At 34.0% G+C, this 19,912-nt stretch overlaps 1 protein-coding gene and 2 pseudogenes across 3 annotated transcripts; 2 read left to right on the top strand and 1 right to left on the bottom strand.

The window, feature by feature from the left end:
* The first annotated feature begins 935 nt into the window (after positions 1 to 935).
* LOC120179997 lies at positions 936 to 7,142 on the top strand (annotated as a pseudogene).
* Positions 7,143 to 8,437: 1,295 nt separating this feature from the next.
* On the top strand, positions 8,438 to 13,074 carry LOC120179938 (annotated as a pseudogene).
* A 459-nt stretch (positions 13,075 to 13,533) lies between these two features.
* LOC120179939 (E3 ubiquitin-protein ligase SP1-like) lies at positions 13,534 to 18,156 on the bottom strand. Of its 3 annotated transcripts, none has more exons than XM_039185387.1 (11): positions 17,979 to 18,156; positions 17,809 to 17,861; positions 16,949 to 17,073; positions 16,765 to 16,860; positions 16,447 to 16,584; positions 16,299 to 16,364; positions 15,201 to 15,313; positions 14,995 to 15,105; positions 14,774 to 14,817; positions 14,587 to 14,695; positions 13,534 to 13,909 (listed from the first exon to the last, which is right to left on the bottom strand). In XM_039185387.1, the coding sequence occupies exons 1-11, from the start codon at positions 18,050 to 18,052 to the stop codon at positions 13,807 to 13,809; spliced, it is 1,032 nt and encodes a 343-aa protein (XP_039041318.1). In that variant the 5' UTR covers positions 18,053 to 18,156; the 3' UTR covers positions 13,534 to 13,806. The 3 variants fall into 3 exon arrangements, with proteins under 3 accessions (XP_039041318.1, XP_039041316.1, XP_039041317.1); XM_039185385.1 differs by having other exon boundaries at positions 14,591 to 14,695; positions 17,979 to 18,154; XM_039185386.1 differs by lacking the exon at positions 13,534 to 13,909 and adding an exon at positions 14,307 to 14,507 and having other exon boundaries at positions 14,591 to 14,695; positions 17,979 to 18,155.
* Between the last annotated feature and the right edge of the window lie 1,756 nt (positions 18,157 to 19,912).

Below are 19,912 nucleotides of genomic sequence, written 5' to 3' on the forward strand. Positions count from 1 at the left end.
TTTTAAAAATAATTAAATTTAAAACTGTATAGCTATATAAATCATTGCATTTTAGTAATTAGATAACATATTAAGAATATATATCAAGATTAAAAAATAATATTGTTTAATTAATAGGTAAATCTTAAAATTAGGTCATTATATTTCACTTATTACATATTTTAAATTTTTAACTATATCAACATATAAAAAATACATACTAATATTAAAAAAATCTATAATTTAATCGATTTAATAAAATTATAATTTCAACATATATACAATATCACAATATATATTTTAAAACAATGTTAAATAATTTAAATATTAATAAAATTAATATATTTTGAATGTTTATAATAAAATATCTAAAATAAATATTTTATTCTTTTAAAAGTAATTTTTATAATAATTTTATACGATCAAATTTTAAACTAAAATTTCTAAAAGTATTTTTCTATAACATTTTTAGAAACAATTTCAAATTAACCATTTTATAGATTTTCTTAAAGAAACTCCTTTATTGTTTTTAGAATTATCAATGAAAATAAAAAATTAAGAAAATTCCAAACAATCTCTCATGAAAAAATCATTTCCTTTACAGAGGAGTAAAAAAGACGTGAGGAGCATAAAGGAGTGACTTTTTTTTAAAAAAAAAAAAGAACATAAATTTTATTATATTTAAATTTAAATTGAATCAAACCTAATAAAATTCTATAACTTTATAGTATGTTATAATATTTAAATATATAATATATTTTTAAAAATAGAATTTTTAATAATCCATTGAAAAAATGATTAAAAGTTTGGATTTTTAATAAAAAAAAGGATCGACATTTATTCATTTATTACAACAAATGGGACAGCTATACAAGCACATCCCCATAACATCCTTCACGGCTTTACAGAGTCCTCTCCAATGGTTGACCTTCTCTTTGTGGGAGTTTTCGTGGGGTCATTCAGTGACATGTGAATGTCCCGAAAGCACAGACTTCAATTTTCGCAATTCATCTTTCTTTTTTTCCTGCTCCTCCCACCTTCCCCGCTTTATCTCTCTCCCATCCATTGACAAAAGCCTAGATTTTTACTGTGTTCAATCACTTCCAATATTCCATTTTATATCAACAGTGATTTCATTTCCTAAACCCCATCAAGAAAGTGGAAGAAAAAAGAAATAGAGATGGTCCCGAGAAAAATCTGGGTCCACCCCACCATTTAAGCAGCTACCGATCTTGTTTTTTTTTTTTGCTGTGTTCGTTTAAGAGCTTTTAATGTTATTATTGTGAGAGGAGATCAGAATTGAAGCCGTGTTAGTTGCTTGTAAAGGGATTTGTTGGGTTTTGGGAGTTGGGAAGTAGGGATGGGTTCGAAACCGTGGTTATATCCGGCGCCGACTTACCGGACTTTGGAGACTTATTGGGATTCCGATGAGGATGCGCCTGGTCCTCGATGTGGTTACACTCTGACCGCCGTTGCTGCCACTAAAACGCGTGGTCCTCGGCTTATTCTCTTCGGTGGTGCCACCGCCATCGAGGGTGGCGCTTCCTCATCTGCTCCTGGAATCAGTTAACCTCTCTCTCTCTCTCTCTATATATATATATATATATATATATATATATATATCCAGCACTGTTTTTTTTACTTGGCATATGATTTTTGTTTTTAAACATATCGTTTTTAACCCTTTTTTTGTGTAGGATTAGCCGGTGTCACCAATTCAGTTCATTCTTACGATGTTCTTACCAGAAAGTGGACCAGGTGACTACTACTTTTTTTTTGGTTCTATTTAAATCGAGCTAGAATTGTTAGCTGATAATTTCTTTTGACTAATCTGCAGAATCAAACCAGCTGGAGAGCCGCCTTCTCCAAGGGCAGCTCATGCTGCAGCCGCCGTAGGAACTATGGTCGTGTTTCAGGTGAATAAACTGCAGAATCATCAGTAAAAGTTGATACAATTATATGATGTTATGTCGTATTGCTTATTTTCTAGTTATCTGATTCATTTGCTAGGGTGGGATAGGTCCGGCTGGTCATTCTACTGATGACCTTTACGTGCTTGATCTGACCAATGATAAGTTTAAGTGGCATAGGTGAGTTTCAGTTCCTCGTTTTTGGCTATTTCTCATTGTAAATTGCTTTTTTTTTGTAATCTAATTATTTTTTTGATTCCGTACTTATCATTTTTAGCTGTTGTTGTTGTTTTCTTTATAATCTGATTATTATTTCATTTGGCGGTTTGTTTTGGCTAGAGTGGTTGTGCAAGGGCAGGGTCCTGGACCTCGATATGGCCATGTCATGGATTTAGTTGCCCAGAGATATCTCGTCACTGTAAGCGGCAATGATGGTACCAACATTTCACTTTCCATCTTCAAACAATCTATCACGTGCTGTATTGTTAATTTCAGAATGAATTGAAATTAGAAAATTTGCCATGAAGAAATTGGAATGAAGGTTTTTGTCTCAGCCAACTTATTCACTTTGGTGACCACCATTCATTCTTCTACGGCAACATCCCCACCATCGTAAATCCATTTAGAAATTATTTCACTTGGTGGAACATGGTTGCTCTGATATATTCAATCAGTTCCCAGATGTTCCTTGGTTTCCAAACTACTTATATCTGTGTTGGGTAAAGAACTAAAGATTGTCCTTCCGTATTAAGACGACTTGTGTACATTGCTTGTCTTACCATGTGGCAACTGAGATCGAGCATTACCAATTTTGTGAATTTTCATGTTCGTCTGGTGATTTCCTCTGGATGATGTTTGTTTGGTTGCAATGGAATCTGAGCAAAGGTTCTTTTATTTCTATATAGGAAAAAGAGTTCTTTCAGATTCCTGGGCCTTGGATACTGGCCAGAAACCATATATATGGTTGAGGCTAAACCCCGAAGGCGATAAGCCTTGTGCTAGAATGTGAGTCTGTTTATTGTTAAGAATATACATGGCCTATTATCTGGTTTATGTTTTCATAGTTTGTGTTCTAAATATTCCAATCATTTATCCTTATTTTATAGGTATGCAACCGCTAGTGCCCGCTCAGATGGTATGTTTTTGCTTTGTGGTGGAAGAGATGCCTCTGGGGCGGTATGGTCAATCCTCATTAAATATGTACTTTATGTGTGTATTACTATTGTCTGCTTCACTTCTGGGGGGAAAGTGAAAGTGCTCTTTTTGGCCCTTCATTTTTATTAAAAATACTCGTGTTGGACCCAAACTTGTAATTGATACTCAAACCGGAATCCAAATAACGTAGGCTTGAGCTGTTGACCTTAGAGTTCATCCTGCGCTAAGCTTTATTTATTAGTTTGTGCTTTATTTTAATAAAAGTTGCAATGTTTGGATTTGTTGCCGTGAACAGTACATACCTATCTACTTTTAGATCAGATGCTACAGTTCCTGTAATTTCTATTTTACATAAAATGTAAGACACTATCAGTTTTCTGATGTGAGATGCTGTTTTTATTGATTATATATGTACTTCAACAGCCTCTATCAGATGCATTCGGGCTGCTTATGCACAGAAATGGTCAATGGGAATGGACTCTTGCGCCTGGAGTTTCCCCTTCACCAAGGTACCAGCATGCTGCGGTAAGTTGATGCCACTGCTATTGCATATAGTTGTTAAGAACATAAGATTCAGTTTTTATAGGCCTGCATCGCTTTCTTGCTTCAAAAACGGTCGGCCTGATATTTTCTTTCTACCAGGTTTTTGTTGGCGCACGGTTGCATGTTACTGGAGGTGTGCTTAGAGGAGGGCGTGCAATAGAAGGTGAAGCAACTGTTACAGGTAAGCTTTTGTGTCTCATCTTGAAATAATTGTCTGAAGAGTGTGGTGTTGTGCGTATCTCAAATAAGTTTATTTCCTTTATTCGCTTTGTCTCGTAGTACTGGATACTGCTGCTGGAGTATGGTTGGACAGGAATGGGCTTGTGACTTCCTCAAAGAACACTAAGGGACATGTAGAATATGATCCATCTTTGGAACTTATGCGCCGTTGTCGCCATGCATCTGCATCTGTTGGTGTTCGGATATATATTTATGGTGGGCTTAGAGGAGGTAAGGAAATGGTTGTACCTGAAAATTTGCGCACATTTCTCTCACAGATGTGTAACAGCTCTGCTCTTTGTAGTGACAATGCGTTTAGCTTGCTTTCGACTTTTTTTTGTCAAAAATAAAAGCTATAAATTTAGATCATTTATCTATTCCTGTGCGTCAATTCTAGCCGTGAATGCTTTCATGATTTATTATTTTATTTTCTGCAGATATGTTGTTGGATGATTTCCTAGTTGCAGAAAAATTCACCATTCCAGTCTGACATGAATTCACCTATATTATCCCCCGAGAGAGCCTCGAATTTGTCCAGCCCCAGATTTAACCAGCCAAACTTAAGCCCATTTGGAACGTCTCCAACTTCAGATGATGGTCAAGAGTTTTCTTCATCTGCTAGCTTGAGGTCTGACTCAACGACTCTCTCTCTCATACGTGAACATTGTGGGAGTACTGATTGATTATTAATCTTTACCTTATAGCATGGACAAAACTTCTTTGGAGAAACTGAGGGAGGCTTCTGCTGCTGAAGCTGCGGCGGCAAACGCCGTATGGCAAGCCGCACAGGCTGCGTCTGCTGTTCCGGCAGAGGAAACATCCGTCTCTGATGACAACTCACCCGCTGCTGAAACAGCTTCAGGTGCTAGCGATAATGAGGCTGATGTTCACCTTCATCCTCGAGCTGTATGTATACTTCAAGTCGCATGTCTGTATGGTTTTCTAATTGTCCAGCTACATAATTCTAATGCTTTCCCCCCCCCCCCACACACAGGTTGTGGTCGCCAAAGAGACGATTGGGAACCTGGGTGGGATGGTTAGACAACTATCTTTGGACCAGTTTGAAAATGAGAGCCGAAGGATGATTCCCTCTAATAACGACTTATCCTACCCTACCAAAAAGTTCGCTAGACAGAGGTCTCCGCAGGGCTTGCATAAAAAGGCAAGTGGAATTAATTAGTTTTCTATTAGAAACTTTTTTAAAACATTGTTTAATATCTACAATCATTTTACAGGTCATTTCTGCATTGCTTAGGCCCCGGAACTGGAAAGCTCCAGTAAATAGGAGGTTTTTCTTGGATTCTTATGAAGTGGGTGAGCTCTGTTATGCTGCCGAACAGCTATTTATGCAAGAACCCTCGGTCCTTCAGTTAAAAGCTCCAGTAAAAGTCTTCGGTGATCTTCATGGACAGTTCGGTGATCTAATGCGGCTATTTGATGAATATGGATTTCCTTCGACTGCAGGAGATATTACGTAAGTTTGATGCTCTTTCCGTCCATGCAAATCAGATAACTCCTTGTCAAAATCGAAACTTAAGGCCTACAACTGTTGCTTCCTATTATGATATTACTGGTTCTGAAAGTTTTTCTTTAAAATTTATGTTTTAGGTACATCGATTATCTGTTTTTAGGAGATTATGTCGATCGAGGACAGCACAGCTTGGAGACAATTACATTGCTTCTTGCTCTTAAGGCAAGCTCCGGACTAAATGAGCCTTAAATTTGACTATGATTGCAACCTTTTGTTGTTTAATTAATTTTATTCCTTTATCTTGTTTGTAATGATTGTACAGATTGAGTATCCTGAAAATGTTCACTTGATTCGTGGAAATCATGAGGCTGCTGACATAAATGCACTCTTTGGCTTTCGTATCGAGTGCATCGAGAGAATGGTTCGTATGAGTGTGCATATGTGGATTAATTAAATACCTTCTCCGAGGAAAGTGTGCTCACTGTTATTTATTTATAGGGGGAGAATGATGGTATATGGGCATGGACGCGGTTCAATCAACTATTCAATTATCTTCCACTTGCTGCTCTTATCGAAAAGAAAATCATTTGCATGCATGGTGGCATAGGAAGATCTATACATTCAGTTGAACAAATAGAGAAACTTGAGCGACCGATAACAATGGATGCAGGATCCATTATTTTGATGGACTTGCTATGGTAAGCTTTTTTTGGATCTACCTATACAATTAAAAAAAATCTTTCTATGGATTAATTTTGGCTTGATTTGCTTATTCAGGTCCGATCCGACAGAAAATGACAGCATAGAAGGCTTGAGACCGAACGCCAGAGGTCCTGGTCTTGTCACTTTTGGGGTATGCATGTTATTACTGTGTAAAATAGTTTATTGAATGTGTCAAGGCAATCCTTCGGATCACACATTGTATCTGTTCGAATTTACTCGATGTTTCGATTACGTGATCAGAGTTTCAAACAACGCATGTTTAAGTCGCGCGCACTTCCTCAAATCATGTCATGTTAAATTGAACTCTTTTCATATACATGTGCACGAACCTGCAATGATTCACGTTGCTGTGTGCAGCCGGATCGAGTCACGGACTTCTGTAAGAAAAACAAGCTACAGCTTATTATAAGAGCCCATGAATGTGTAATGGACGGGTTTGAGCGATTCGCTCAGGGGCAATTGATTACTCTTTTTTCTGCAACAAACTATTGTGGTAAGTAAAATACAGCGAGTAAACCTATGGTGCAAATTTTCTGCTTCCTAATCTGTTACGTATATATACGTCTAGGTACCGCAAACAATGCCGGAGCCATATTGGTCGTAGGTAGAGGACTGGTTATCGTCCCAAAACTAATACATCCTTTGCCACCTCCCATTCAATCTCCGGAAACATCGCCAGAGCGTGTCGGAGACGACAATTGGATGCAGGTAATGCTTATATTGATATATAAAAACATCCCTGCCCACTGCAAGTACATGAACACGTAATATATTTCCATCGGCACTGCAGGAACTGAACATCCAAAGACCACCAACACCAACTCGTGGTCGCCCTCAACCTGAACTCGACCGGAGCTCACTTGCGTATATATGAACACAACGTTATGCATTCAAGGATTAAAACTCTGTAATTTACAAAGCTATGACGTGGGAGGACGAGGATGAGGACGGCCCCTTTTCTTATACGCGAGGTTTGATTCTTACCTAAATTCGAATTTCAAGAATTATATATCGAACCAGTCCGTGTACCGATCATTGCTCGAGTAGAAGATGGAAGCAAGTGTTTGTTGTATGCATGGCTTTGGAGTTAAAGATCAGTATTTAACCAGTGACTTCAATATTATGAAGATTTTACAGGATAATTTATAGGGTTGGGTCAACTTAGTTATTCCCCCCCCCCCAAAGTCTGTGCATTGTAACATTAATTATGATGCATATGAAGTTTCCTTTTAATTTTGGATTTTAGATTTAAATTTGTCATTGCCTGTATAAACTATAAAGATGGTATTCTTCTAATTTAATTATTTTAAAGTTAATTAATTTAATAATAAAAAATTAAAATAGTTATACGTTAGAATGAAAACGTTGTTTTTGTTGAAATTGATTTAATAAATTTCTGTCTAAATAAGACTACAGGAATATAATCAAAATCAATTTGATTCGAACCGCGTAAATAGTGTTTGGTGTTATTTACATACTTTATGTTTCTCTTTTGTTATGTTCTTAATCTTATTTTAAAAATATGTGATGTTCATTGATTGGCTAAATCTGATACATAAATACAATTTTTGGGTAAACTACACATTTAGTATCTGAATTATTACTTTTATTTCATTTTGGTACTTAAACTTTATTTTATTTCAAAATCAGACTTAACTTTTAGTTTTTGTTTCATTTTTGGCACCCATCATTAAAAACTTAACGATGATATTGACGTGTCACCGTAAGGTAATGTCACGTTATCATTAAAAAAAATAAAAATTATAGCATCGGTAATTAAATTAATTTTTTAACGGTGAGTAACAAATTGAAACATAAACTAAATATTAGATATGATTTTAAAATAAAATAAAGTTTAATTACTAAAATGGAATAAAAGTAATAGTTAAGATATTAAACGTATTGTTTGCCCTAAAATTTTAGTTGAATTTTTAATGCAAAAGGGTAACATTTGTCCTGTAGATCAAATTTATCATTTTCGCATCAATTTAACCCTAAAAATTATTTAATTGCACCATTCTATACCCTACTTTTAACTTAAAACCCTAAATTATAAATTCTAAGTTAGGGTTTATAATTTAGAGTTTATGATGTTATGGTTTAGGGTTAGAAGTTTATAATTTAAGATTTTAAGTTAGGATAAGGTATAAAATGAAGTAATTGAGTAACTTCAAGGATTAAATTAATGTAAAAATACGATAAGAGCAAAAGTGATAAATTGGATCGGAGTAAAAGTTACCATTTCACCAATTTTTTTAGCAATTTTTAAATTAATTATTGTTTGAAATTCAAATTCAGTATTAAATAGATGCCCAAAACTAAATTCATTAATACCCGCTAATAAAGCTGCCTCTGACGATAGCATCTTTTATCTTTTGTATTTTCAATATATAAATTAGATGCCAGTGCGCGTAGGAACTCTAAGCAAACGAATCTGTTTTTTTTTTCCAGTTTGTTCAATCAAATCATCTCCTTCAATCTCAAGTTTTTGAGTTCCTTTGATCATTGTTTAAGCCAAGAGATGGATGTCGAAAATGGCGAAAGCAGTGGGAGAAATGAGACGGAAGAGCCATTGATTCAACATATAAATATCAAGCATGAAATTGAAGATCGCGGAGAAAGCAAGAGCAAAGGATTATTGAAGGTTGCTCTTCTAAGTACTTTTGTTGCAGTTCTGGGCTCCTATGAATTTGGCATTTCTGTAAGCACCCTTCACTAATCAATCATCTTTTTTCCTAATTTTTTTCGAGTTGATTTTAAGTTTACTTAGAAATTTGAACTTTAAAGCTTGATTGAATTTTACTTTTAAAATTTAAATCTAATTCAGAATTAAGAAAATAATTTTTAAAAACCAAATTATAATTTCATTATTTCAAGCCCAGTTTAAAAACTGAATTTTTTTCACAGATGGGATATTCAGCACCTGTTCAATCCGCTATTACTAAGGGTCTTCACTTGTCTATCGCTGAGGTTGGTGCTTTAGCTTTCGATCTTCAATCAACATTATGAATGAATTCGGATATTACATTAATGTTAGATATAAATATGTACTTAATATTAATATATTTAAATCTTTTAAAGTTTATTTATATATTTAAAAGAATTTTTTAGATAATTATATCTCTATATTCAAGTCAGTGATGATGTCAAATACATTCGATGAATATAAATATTTTGAAAAACATAAAATATCTCTATTAAGTAGCTCATCTATAAAAGCCGGGACAGATAAGAGTGATTAAAACTTGATTTGACTTTAAAAAATTAAAAAAAAAGTTATTTAAATCCATTTTAATCTTTTTGTTTGAATTTTGAGTTTGAATAACTGAAAAATCAAAAATTAAATGTAGTTTTAGTTTTTAATCAAGTAGCTTATTTATTTTGTGATTTGGTTTATGATTTCCTTGTTTCTTGAATCTCTCTTTTAATTTAAATCGTTTTTTTATAAAATTTGAATCACTTGCTCATCAACCACCGTAGAATACATTTTTAATTTAATCTCTCAAATTTATATTTTATTTAATTTGGTCATTTGACGACAATTTTTTTATAAATTCCTTCTTCCCATCAATTATTCACTTTTTTATGCTACCATCAACACTTTATCCTTAAAATTTCTTCTTCAAAAAATTGTAATTATATAATTTTAGATGATATTTGATATATTAAATAGTATTATAAATCTTAATTACTCATGTGAAAATGAATATGAAAAATATATATGTATATCATATATGTTCAAAGAGAGTCGTTTAAATTCGAACTAATCAATACTATAATATTATAAATAATTACATTTAAATTTTAACAAATATATTCTGTTCGATTAAAAGTTTTTCAATAAAGTTTGAATGACAAATTGATACTTATAAACTCAACTAACTCAGATTATATTTATGTAGTTTTCAGTATTTGGTTCCATACTGAATGGTGGTGCTATGATTGGTGCTATCACAAGTGGTAGAATTGCAGACTCCACAGGACGAAAAGGGGTAATCCAATTTCTAAACTAAATATAAATCAATGAAAAATCACTATTTAAGTATAGTTATCCAACTATCATTATATTTAAAATTGATGCAGGCAATGCGGATATCTTCTGCCTTCAGCATTGCAGGATGGATAGCTATTTACTTCTCCGAGGTCGTGTTTATCGAACGAGTCAAATATCATCTTTTAAGAATGATTATACAAAATGATCGAATTAAATTTCGAGATATGTTGGCAGGGAGCTTTGCTGCTTGATATTAGAAGATTCCTATGTGGATATGGAAGTGGGATTTTCGCTTATGTGGTTGGTATCTGCCATGAATTTCTTCCCAGTTCATCATCATCCACAGTGATATGACTACATGAACAGGTACCCATATATGTAGCTGAAATCGCCCCCAAGGATCTTCGTGGTGGGTTATCCACCTTGAATCAGGTGACCTTGATTCCATATTTTACCATTCATGTATCATTATACTTGAATTCGAATAACATAATGTGGGTATATATGTATATGTAACAGGTTGTTAATGGGATCTGGTTTTGCAGCTGATGATCGTGATAGGAGCATCGGTGTCGTACGTGGCAGGGACAGCTTTACAATGGCGACTGTTAGCTCTTACTAGTACAATATTTAGGAACCAAAGACTTGTCTATCTCATTCAACCTTCGCCACCATTGTTGTGCGTTTCTGAAAGTAAGTAAATAAATGTCTTTGTTTCGAAGGAATCGTCCCATGTTTAATACAGCTTGTGGGTCTTATTTGCACCCTGAGTCTCCAAGATGGCTGGTAAGCACCATTTATTCGAATTTGAGTGTGTGTTCGACACGGATATGTTCGAGTTCTTTTACTCGGGGAGTGCTTGAAAGACCCATGTTTAGATATGTTTAGAAACATAATACTACTACTTTTGATTTATGATTTCAGGCTAAGGTTGGTGTGAGAAAGAGTTTCATGATGCTTTGAGGAGGCTCCGTGGAGATGATGAAGATGATATCTCTCACGAAGCAAATGAAATCCAAGTACCGATTAACACAAGCCTATGAATTTCTTTCTTTATTTAAGCTAGCAAATTTTAACCTCTTTTTGACAGGATTATCTGCAAACTCTGGAGCAGCAATCTGAAGCCAGTGTGCTGGACTTGTTCCAGAGAAAATACATGCATTCCATCACTGTAATCACCTTAACACTTCAACCTCAGTAAATAAAATATATGCGGAGATATTCGAGTTATTCGAGTCAAAATGAATAATGCCTCACAAGTCGCATACGTTACGGGTTTCTTTGCTCGTGTGCAGATTGGTGTGGGACTGATGATGTTTCAACAATTCGGAGGGATAAATGGGGTTGGTTTCTATGCAAGTGAAACCTTCACTTCTGCAGGTTCACCATAATTAGTCCCCAACCTTTCGAACATTTCAATTTCATCACAGACTATCACTATATGCTAATCATATCCCATGTTAATGAGACCTCTAATTCTTATAAAAAAATTATATTTGAAAAAAAAATTCAGGTTAAACTATGATGGAAACTAATTAGATATTTAGATGATTTTAGGGATGAAATTAAAAGATTCAAAGTTTGGAGTCTAATTTAGAACAAGGGTCATAACTTGGAAAATAAATTGGAATTTTCAAGAGTTTAAGGATTAATTTAGAACGAGAGACACTATTAATTTGGGAATAAAATTAAAATATTAAAAATTTAAAGACCAGTTTAGAATAAAGATCGTACTTTTGGAATGTGATGCAATTAACTCTTATTTGTATGAACCTGTTTTGATCGCTTTCACTTCCTCTTTGTAAATCAAAAGCAACACTTGTCTGTTTCAGGCTTTTCATCTGGGAAAATCGGAATGATAACTTTTGGCTGTCTTCGGGTATAATTCCATTGGTGTTCTCTTGAAGCCATTTTTATACGTTGTAGTGGAACTAATTAAATTAGTACAGATCCCTATAACAGCTGTGGGTGCATTCTTAGTGGACAACTGTGGAAGAAAACCCCTACTGCTAGTATGTTCCCCTATGCTTATATGGTCATTTTGGATATTCGTGTTCGATATATGCATCCGATGTATCTTAAAATACTCGTGTTAAACGCATATTTTATCCGACACTCGAAATCTAACTCGCAGGTCTTTGCAGGTTTCATCAGTAGGAACATTCTTAGGCTGCTTTATTGCAGCAACATCATTTCTAATGAAGGTGAAAAAACTACTTTTTTTTTTCATTTCAAAAAATGAATTGTCAATTTTTAACCAACCCCTCGCATTTGGTGTTTTTCGTGTACAAAAAATATGGGAATCTTAGGAACACAGCTTGCTTCAACAATGGGCTCCATTGTTCGTACTATGTGGATTGCTGGTAATACATGTCATGTAATGAATGTATCGTTAGTATTTTGTCGTGCCAAAACAACTTGATCATTGAATGCAATCAGATCTTCGATGGTTCATTTGCAATCGGAATGGGAGCTGTGCCTTGGCTGCTCATGTCGGAGGTACGCAGTCACCCCTACTAGGATTCCACTTTTAAATTCGAAATCGAATATTTCCCATAAAAATCGAATATTATAAACGTTATTAATATTTAATTCGAATTCGAATCCCAATCGATTGGTGTAGATATTCCCTATCAATGTTAAGGGGGTAGCCGGGAGTTTGGTGAATCTAGAACACTGGTTTGGTGCATGGGCTGTTTCTTACACTTTCAATTTCCTCATGGATTGGAGTCCTCCAGGTGAACTGAATATTTTATAATTCATATAATAGTTTATTGCATATCAAATTTATAAGAATATAAAATATTTTAAATATAATTATGAATATATTTGAATTATCTGTTCTAGGAAAAATATAATGAGGTTTTGTTTGGCTGAAGCAGGTACCTTTTTTCTCTATTCCGGAGTCTGTGCGGCTTCCATCATTTTTGTGGCCAAGGTTGTGCCTGAAACCAAGGGAAGAACCCTAGAAGAAATACAAGCCTCCATCAATTCTTGAACCAATTTTATTTTTCCCCTTATGATAGGTAAATAATGAATCTGTACTCGAGACGATTGTATAATAAATCAACCCCACACGAATTCAGTTGATAAATAATTATTTTTTTATGTTTAAAAAGTATAATAATTAAAAATACTTTTCTGACAATTAGACACAAAATTTATAAATTTATATAAAATTTCGCATCACCATGTCAATAATTATTTCTTGGAAAAAAAATAATTTTACTTGCCATGTCCTTCGAAACAAATAAAATCAAATATACTCAAATTAGACACGTACTTGTATCCAAGTTCTACAAACCAAGTGACTTCTGTGATAAAAAAAATTATTATTTTTTGAGAATACAGATTCGAACACAAAAAATGTTAAGTGTGTAAACGTTTAATGTCAAGAGATTAAAAATTATCTTTAAATAGATATTATCTTGTACTTACTCTATATTTAAAAAAAACTTATATCCGAGTTTGTTTGACAAGGTGGGTGGGTTAAGTAGAAAACATGGTTTAACAGAGTGAACAAATTTATAAAAAAAATATATATGAATCTGTCACTAAATTACAACAATAAAAAACATTTATCATTCCAAGCATTTAAAAGAAATAAATCTAAAATATTTACAAGCTATCAAGTATGTTATGAACTTACAGCATGATGGTATTTGCATAATTGGCTAAAAATAAGGATCATTTCCCAGCCGATAAACATGGCACTTATTAAAGAGGTTGTAATCACAAAACCACGACTCCCGGTGCGGTTGGGATGCTTCCGTAGGAGATCCAAATGAACCCTAATCTCGTAGGCCGAGACTTCAATGGCAGAAGACTTTTACAACCTGCTCAATACGTCTCCGGCAAAGGGGGCAGCTGGTTAAGTGCAAAGCACAGGCTGTACAACAGCACATATGGCCACATCTGCAGATCATAAGCAATATCAATGAAACTTCATACAATACTAAGTTTTCATGGACAAGAACTTAATGTTGTGTATCATGAAACGGAACTTCCAAACCACGTTTGAAATGAACAATCATCAAACATTCTAGAAAAATAGGAAGGAAGAATCTATACATATAAAAATTAATACTCTCCACAAAGCTAGCAATCACAAGAGGCATAATGCCTCTGGCTTGGGCTCCTAAAAGAGCAACAGGGACTTCAAGTGTTGTATTTGAAGGATATTTGGAAGGTTACATAATATCCCCGTGCCCAAATCCGGATATGCTGGTATGCGTTGGATATGAGTACTTCAAGGAAAAAGAAAGTGTCCGGACTCTTAGATGATTCCAGTCACGACCCAAAAAGGAAGGGCGGAAAAAGAAGACATACATATAATGCTTTTGGAACCAGCACTGGCATATTTCAAATGACAAACAGCAACAGCATTTATGCAAAATATTGATGTTGTATGACAATGGTAAATATTGCTTTCTAGTGAATAACACCTTAAAAAAGCCTTTATTCTTGCAGCGAGCAGAATTTCATTAGATTTTAGTACTGACTACTGAGACACCTATGAGCATAAAGGGCACCGTTAGGAAGGCTCTTTGATAGCTTTATCTGCATTAATTAAGCAAATGCAGCTACAGGACTTACTGAATGAAACAGCATTGTACTCGTGTTCGAGGCATATTACACACAGATTTGGCATTATGCGATCTCTCTTGGTTTCTTCTCCATTTTCAGCTTTCAAAGTTGGATCTACAGATATTATTATCAGATCCCAACATCTTAAACAGATAAAATCATAACAATAACCATCATTAGACAGTGTATTACCTTCAGTATCTGACCCTGATCTCTTAGCTGCTGCAGCAAGAACCCTGAACGGACAAAGTTTTATGATTCAGTTTGTTATTACAGAAAATAACAAAAGTAGATGCTTGCAACTACATGCCTCTTAAAAAGGGGGGATACTATTAAATGTTAGCTGTTCTATATGTTGGTCGGTCATATTCAAGTGTTTTTCAACAAGTACTACAAGCACTGATCAAGCATACCTTAGCTGCAATTCCCGACGGCGTCTTCTCTCCAAAATATAATGGATTGCATGCTTGGTGATTAGGAAGACACCAAATATGGTGAGTCCACACGAAGCATACTTGTACAATCTGATAAAATAGAGCTGTTACCTTCATTGTTTGAAACAATCAGCGAAACTTATAAACATGTGAAAAAGATGTCCTAAGTCTTGAATGTTTACAACCTTGCCCACTTCCCGAGGTTGGAAATGAGTTGATCAATAGATTTGGGGGATACATAAAAAGGCCCTTTATGGGGTTTCTGAATCCGAATTGTTCCAATGTCATCCTTGACAGCCTACCACATATAGGAGAGATAAGATGAGAAACGGTACATAAACCAACAATATAACCTCAATACAAATTATGAACACGAAAACAGCAGACTAAAACATCTAGGCAGAGCCAAAACAATGGCCTTGACTAAGTCTTCTGATCCTCCATTTGATACTTAATTGTTTGGCATATGTTTTCAGAGGCGTTTTTTTTCTTCAAGTTTTTGGTTGTAATGTTGGTTTGTTTTGCATTAGGTGTTGTTAGATTTGGTTAATAGGACAGCCAATTTAGAGGTTGTTGTCTTACCTAATGAAGGAATTGGCTGGTCTAGTGGTGCTATTTATGGGTGGTTTTAGGTTGTTTTTGTTCATCGGTTCTGTTATAGGTGTTTGTAAAGTTGTATCTTTTGTAATCTCTTATGTGCAATAAAATCCTTAGGCACTCTTTTCCTCCTTCCGTTGATTAAGGAGCTACACTACTAGCTCCAACAATCAAGAAGGGGGTTTTTAACGAGGCCTGAAATTCTTATCAAAAAAAAAAAAAGTCAAATACAAGCTCCAGGTGAGTTTCATACTGATTCAATTCAAACTATGATCAAACAGCTTCAGCACTGAGCTTTTAATGTTTTAAGATAAGATTTTACTGTCCAACCCACATTGAAACATAGCATTCTACTCATTTAGGACCATATATGAATCATGGTGGCACACATTAAAATAAAACTTAAGTACCCACAAGTTCTTTGTGGTGTTTTTTTGGGGGGGTTCGGTATGGTGGTCTTGGGGGGGGGGGACTTGATTTCCACCATGCATAAGATATTTTAATACAAATTATATCCAGGAATTTCAACTTCAAAGCCTTGGCAGGTAAAAAACTGAATGCACCAAGTATATTAACCAGTAAAACATTGCAATTTCATAATATTTATACATTTTTTAAAAATTGGAATCTGCATTGATATTCCTGAATCGTCAGAAACTAAAAGCAGACATTAATCCAGAACATACCTCACCCACAACGGTGAAGGAAGTACCAATGGGTAGCACACGCTCGATTCTCTTGACTCCAAGCATCTAAAAGTAAAATTGGCCATCGAATAAGCTTAATCCAACTGAATGCGTTACAATAAAATGGACACAAGACTGGAAAAAATACCTTGAGACCTTGAAGATAGTCTAACGTTCCACGTACAATTGATCTGCCTGAATCTTCAAACACTTCACTTCCAACAGTAAGTGCAAAACCTGCTGCACTACGAGCACCAACTACATAGGCACGTCCAGTCCCATCATCCTATAATTAATAATTTAAAGATATTTTCAGCAAATGAGCTACGTTAACAACTTTTCTTATGCATCACAAACAATTCCTTCAAGTGTGATTTCAAACAACCACCACCTAAGGAATCCAGAAATCATAACAATTTCAGCAATAATACTCGAACTAAAATGAAGAAGAGAAACATGTTCTAACCAGGTACCATGGAACCTCTTTACTCATAGAAAGCATCAAAGCAGAATCTTGAATCCAAGAACCAGCATCATTTTGCTTTAGAAAATGTTGTTCAGCCTGAAGATACATGAACAAGAATATCATATGAAACCAGGAAAAAAGGATAAAAGAAAAAAATTAAAGCTCTTTTACTTAAAAAAATTACCGTTTCCTCCACTATAACACCTCTTAATTTGCTATGCTCACAATTAATTGGTGTCTCAGAACTCACTCTTCCAGAGATTGTGACAATTAAAGGAATCACTTTACTTTCAATATCAAGCAATTGAGCTGAGAGGTGAAAGAAACGTGGTGTTATTAAGACAAACATCTAGGCGAATGCAAATGATGGGAACTAATCAAACCCATCTCTAATTAGGTCTGTCACCTAACATTAATTTTATGATGAACATCTTTAGAGTCATGACAAGTGAAAATGCCTACAAATCTCACTCCACCGTTCAAATACATGTGTCCAACAACCATTTTTCATTAGTTAATGTTTAAGGTTGATGGGATTCTTTCTATGATTCTTGGACTCAAGGATTGAATTTGAATATGGAATTAATCTAAAATGAATATCCTCAGTTTCCCAACATTTTTTTCCAATATTTGAAGGATCATAATCCCATATACCCATGTCCAAATATGTGCCGAACATGAAAGCCTTCAAAGAATTGAAGAGTAGACATGACATATGATGTTTCCAATCTTATCAGAATTTTTAACACGAAATAATGAAAGTCAAACTGATACTCAAGCAACCAGCAGACAAATCAAAGATCAAGACAGACAATGAACTATATGAGTACCCAGGATGTTCCAAGTTAACTAAATTAACAAAAATAAAAAAATTCTTAAAAGGTGGGTAAAAAGCAGAACCAATTCTCGAAATTGATAGTATATAATTTCACGCAAATTAGAAAATCGGACAACTTAACTAAAGTCCAAATTCTTCGCCTAGTTCTCACATTTCCTTCTAAAAGTGATCAAAACACAAGAAATCAAACAAATCTGGCTACACACCCAATTCCTTAAGATGATCGACTCGAGTGACCGTCTTGAGAATCTGTGCATCCCTGTATCATCATTTAAGCACGGAATTGATTAAAACATCTTTTTCTGAAAAATCCGTCAAATACATTGATAAATAACAATAAAATTAGCGTTACTGATACAGTTGACGGAGAGCTGACCTGCCACTGCTGATCCCAAGAAGATAAAGAGCAGCTGCACTCAAGCAGCAAGTGATGCCACCCCATGGAACCATCTTAAAAAGAAAACTCAAAACGATACCCTAATTTTCTATCATAAATCAACAACATAATTTAGAGGAATTGACAACAACAACAAAAAATAGGAGAAAAATACCATCAAGTGCTTAAAACCAACGAAAACTGAAACAAACCCCAGTAAAATAAAATAAATAAATCTATAGGGGAAAAATAAGAGAAAGTAAATCTGAAGGATGCTAAAAGATTGGGGAAAAGAAAGGTCGAAGGCGCAAAGGAAATTAATAAAGTTTTAAATTATTATTTGTTTATTTGTAATTTGGGTGTTTGGACTTTGGACGAGGGAGAAGGAATTAGATGCGAGAAGTGGAGGAGAGCGCCAAGTTAGTGGCGAAGGGAAGAACACGTAAGTTTATGAATTATGATTGCAAGACCCCGTTCCCACTATTTTTCTTCTTCTTAGGCAATGTGATTTATTAGGGAAATAGTTAAGCTTCAAGAGAAAGTAGTGGTTGAAAAAGTCTTCTACCGAAATTATATTAACAGGTGAATTTATAAAATCATAAGAATAATAAAAATAGATTTTTAATAAAAATATATAAAATTTAAAAATAAGGGTAAAGTATAGTAATGGTCACTGAACATTTCTGAAGCTTGCATTTAGGTCCCCCAACTTTTAAAACTTGCAATACAATCCCCCAACATTTATTAATATGGTCCCCCAACTTAAACCACCATTAGAAATTAGGGTAAATTATATAAAAGGTTATTGAACTTTTCAGATACTTGAATTTAGGTCCCCCAACTTTTAAAACTTGCAAAACAGTCCTCAATTTCATTCTAAACCCCAATTTCTAAAGTAATTCAATTTCATTCTCAACCCTAAATTCCAAAATAATTCAATTAAATTCAATTATGTCAGATTTATTATTATTTAATTTCATCTTATTTCATGTGATACGTATTTTTTATATAAATATAATAGTATAATTCTTATCTGTTGAAAAAAAAAATTAATTAAAAAAAGTAGTTAGGATATAGAAGAGGTTGAAAATAATTCGAATTTTAAATTTATAAAATGTTATTTTGACGTATAAATAAAAGTGTAAACTACTAGGTTGACAACTTAACTATCTAGCCCTTTTTACTTTTGTCATCGATCTTTTAAATTTATCAATCATACAACATAATTATTTAACTATTTCAACTAAGCCACTAGTCGTTACCAATTGATACAAATGATGAAGTGGCAGTTAAAAGGAATTGACATTATTATACATTCAATCTTTATTATTTATATAATCAATTTGGTCCTAAATTAAATAGAATTTAATAAATTAATCATTTAATTAGGATCTGACATGTGTTAGCACATGATCATGACACGTGTCATTGGTGACACATGTCACCACCTAATTATTTATATATGCTATCAATTTGGTCCTAAATTAAATAAAATTTAATAAATTAATCATTTAACCAGGATCTGACATATGTTAACACATGATCATGATATATGTTATTGGTGACACATGTCACCACCTAATTAGAAGAAAATTAAGTTACAAAGAAGTAAATTTGGGTCTTGGGCAAACTCAAACCTGAGTCACGCAAATGAAAGATACAGGGTGGAGCCACTAAGCTAACACCATCGTTTGTGTTAAGAGATATACAATAATACATATACTAATAGTATGACCAATGCCAGAAAAAAAAAGAATATAATAAAAAACGGAAATAATGAGATTTGAACTTCGGCAAAAAATTTGAAAGCAATAATGATGGGAAAATATTATATTTTTTACAATAAAAATATTATATTTGATAAATTGTTTGATAGATTTATATATTTTTTAAATATTAGTTGATACAATATTTTAAAAGAATAAATTTAAGAT

The sequence above is a fragment of the Hibiscus syriacus genome, unplaced genomic scaffold (assembly GCF_006381635.1).
Source record: "Hibiscus syriacus cultivar Baekdansim isolate YM2019G1 unplaced genomic scaffold, ASM638163v2 tig00112471_pilon, whole genome shotgun sequence".
Taxonomy (NCBI): domain Eukaryota; kingdom Viridiplantae; phylum Streptophyta; class Magnoliopsida; order Malvales; family Malvaceae; genus Hibiscus; species Hibiscus syriacus.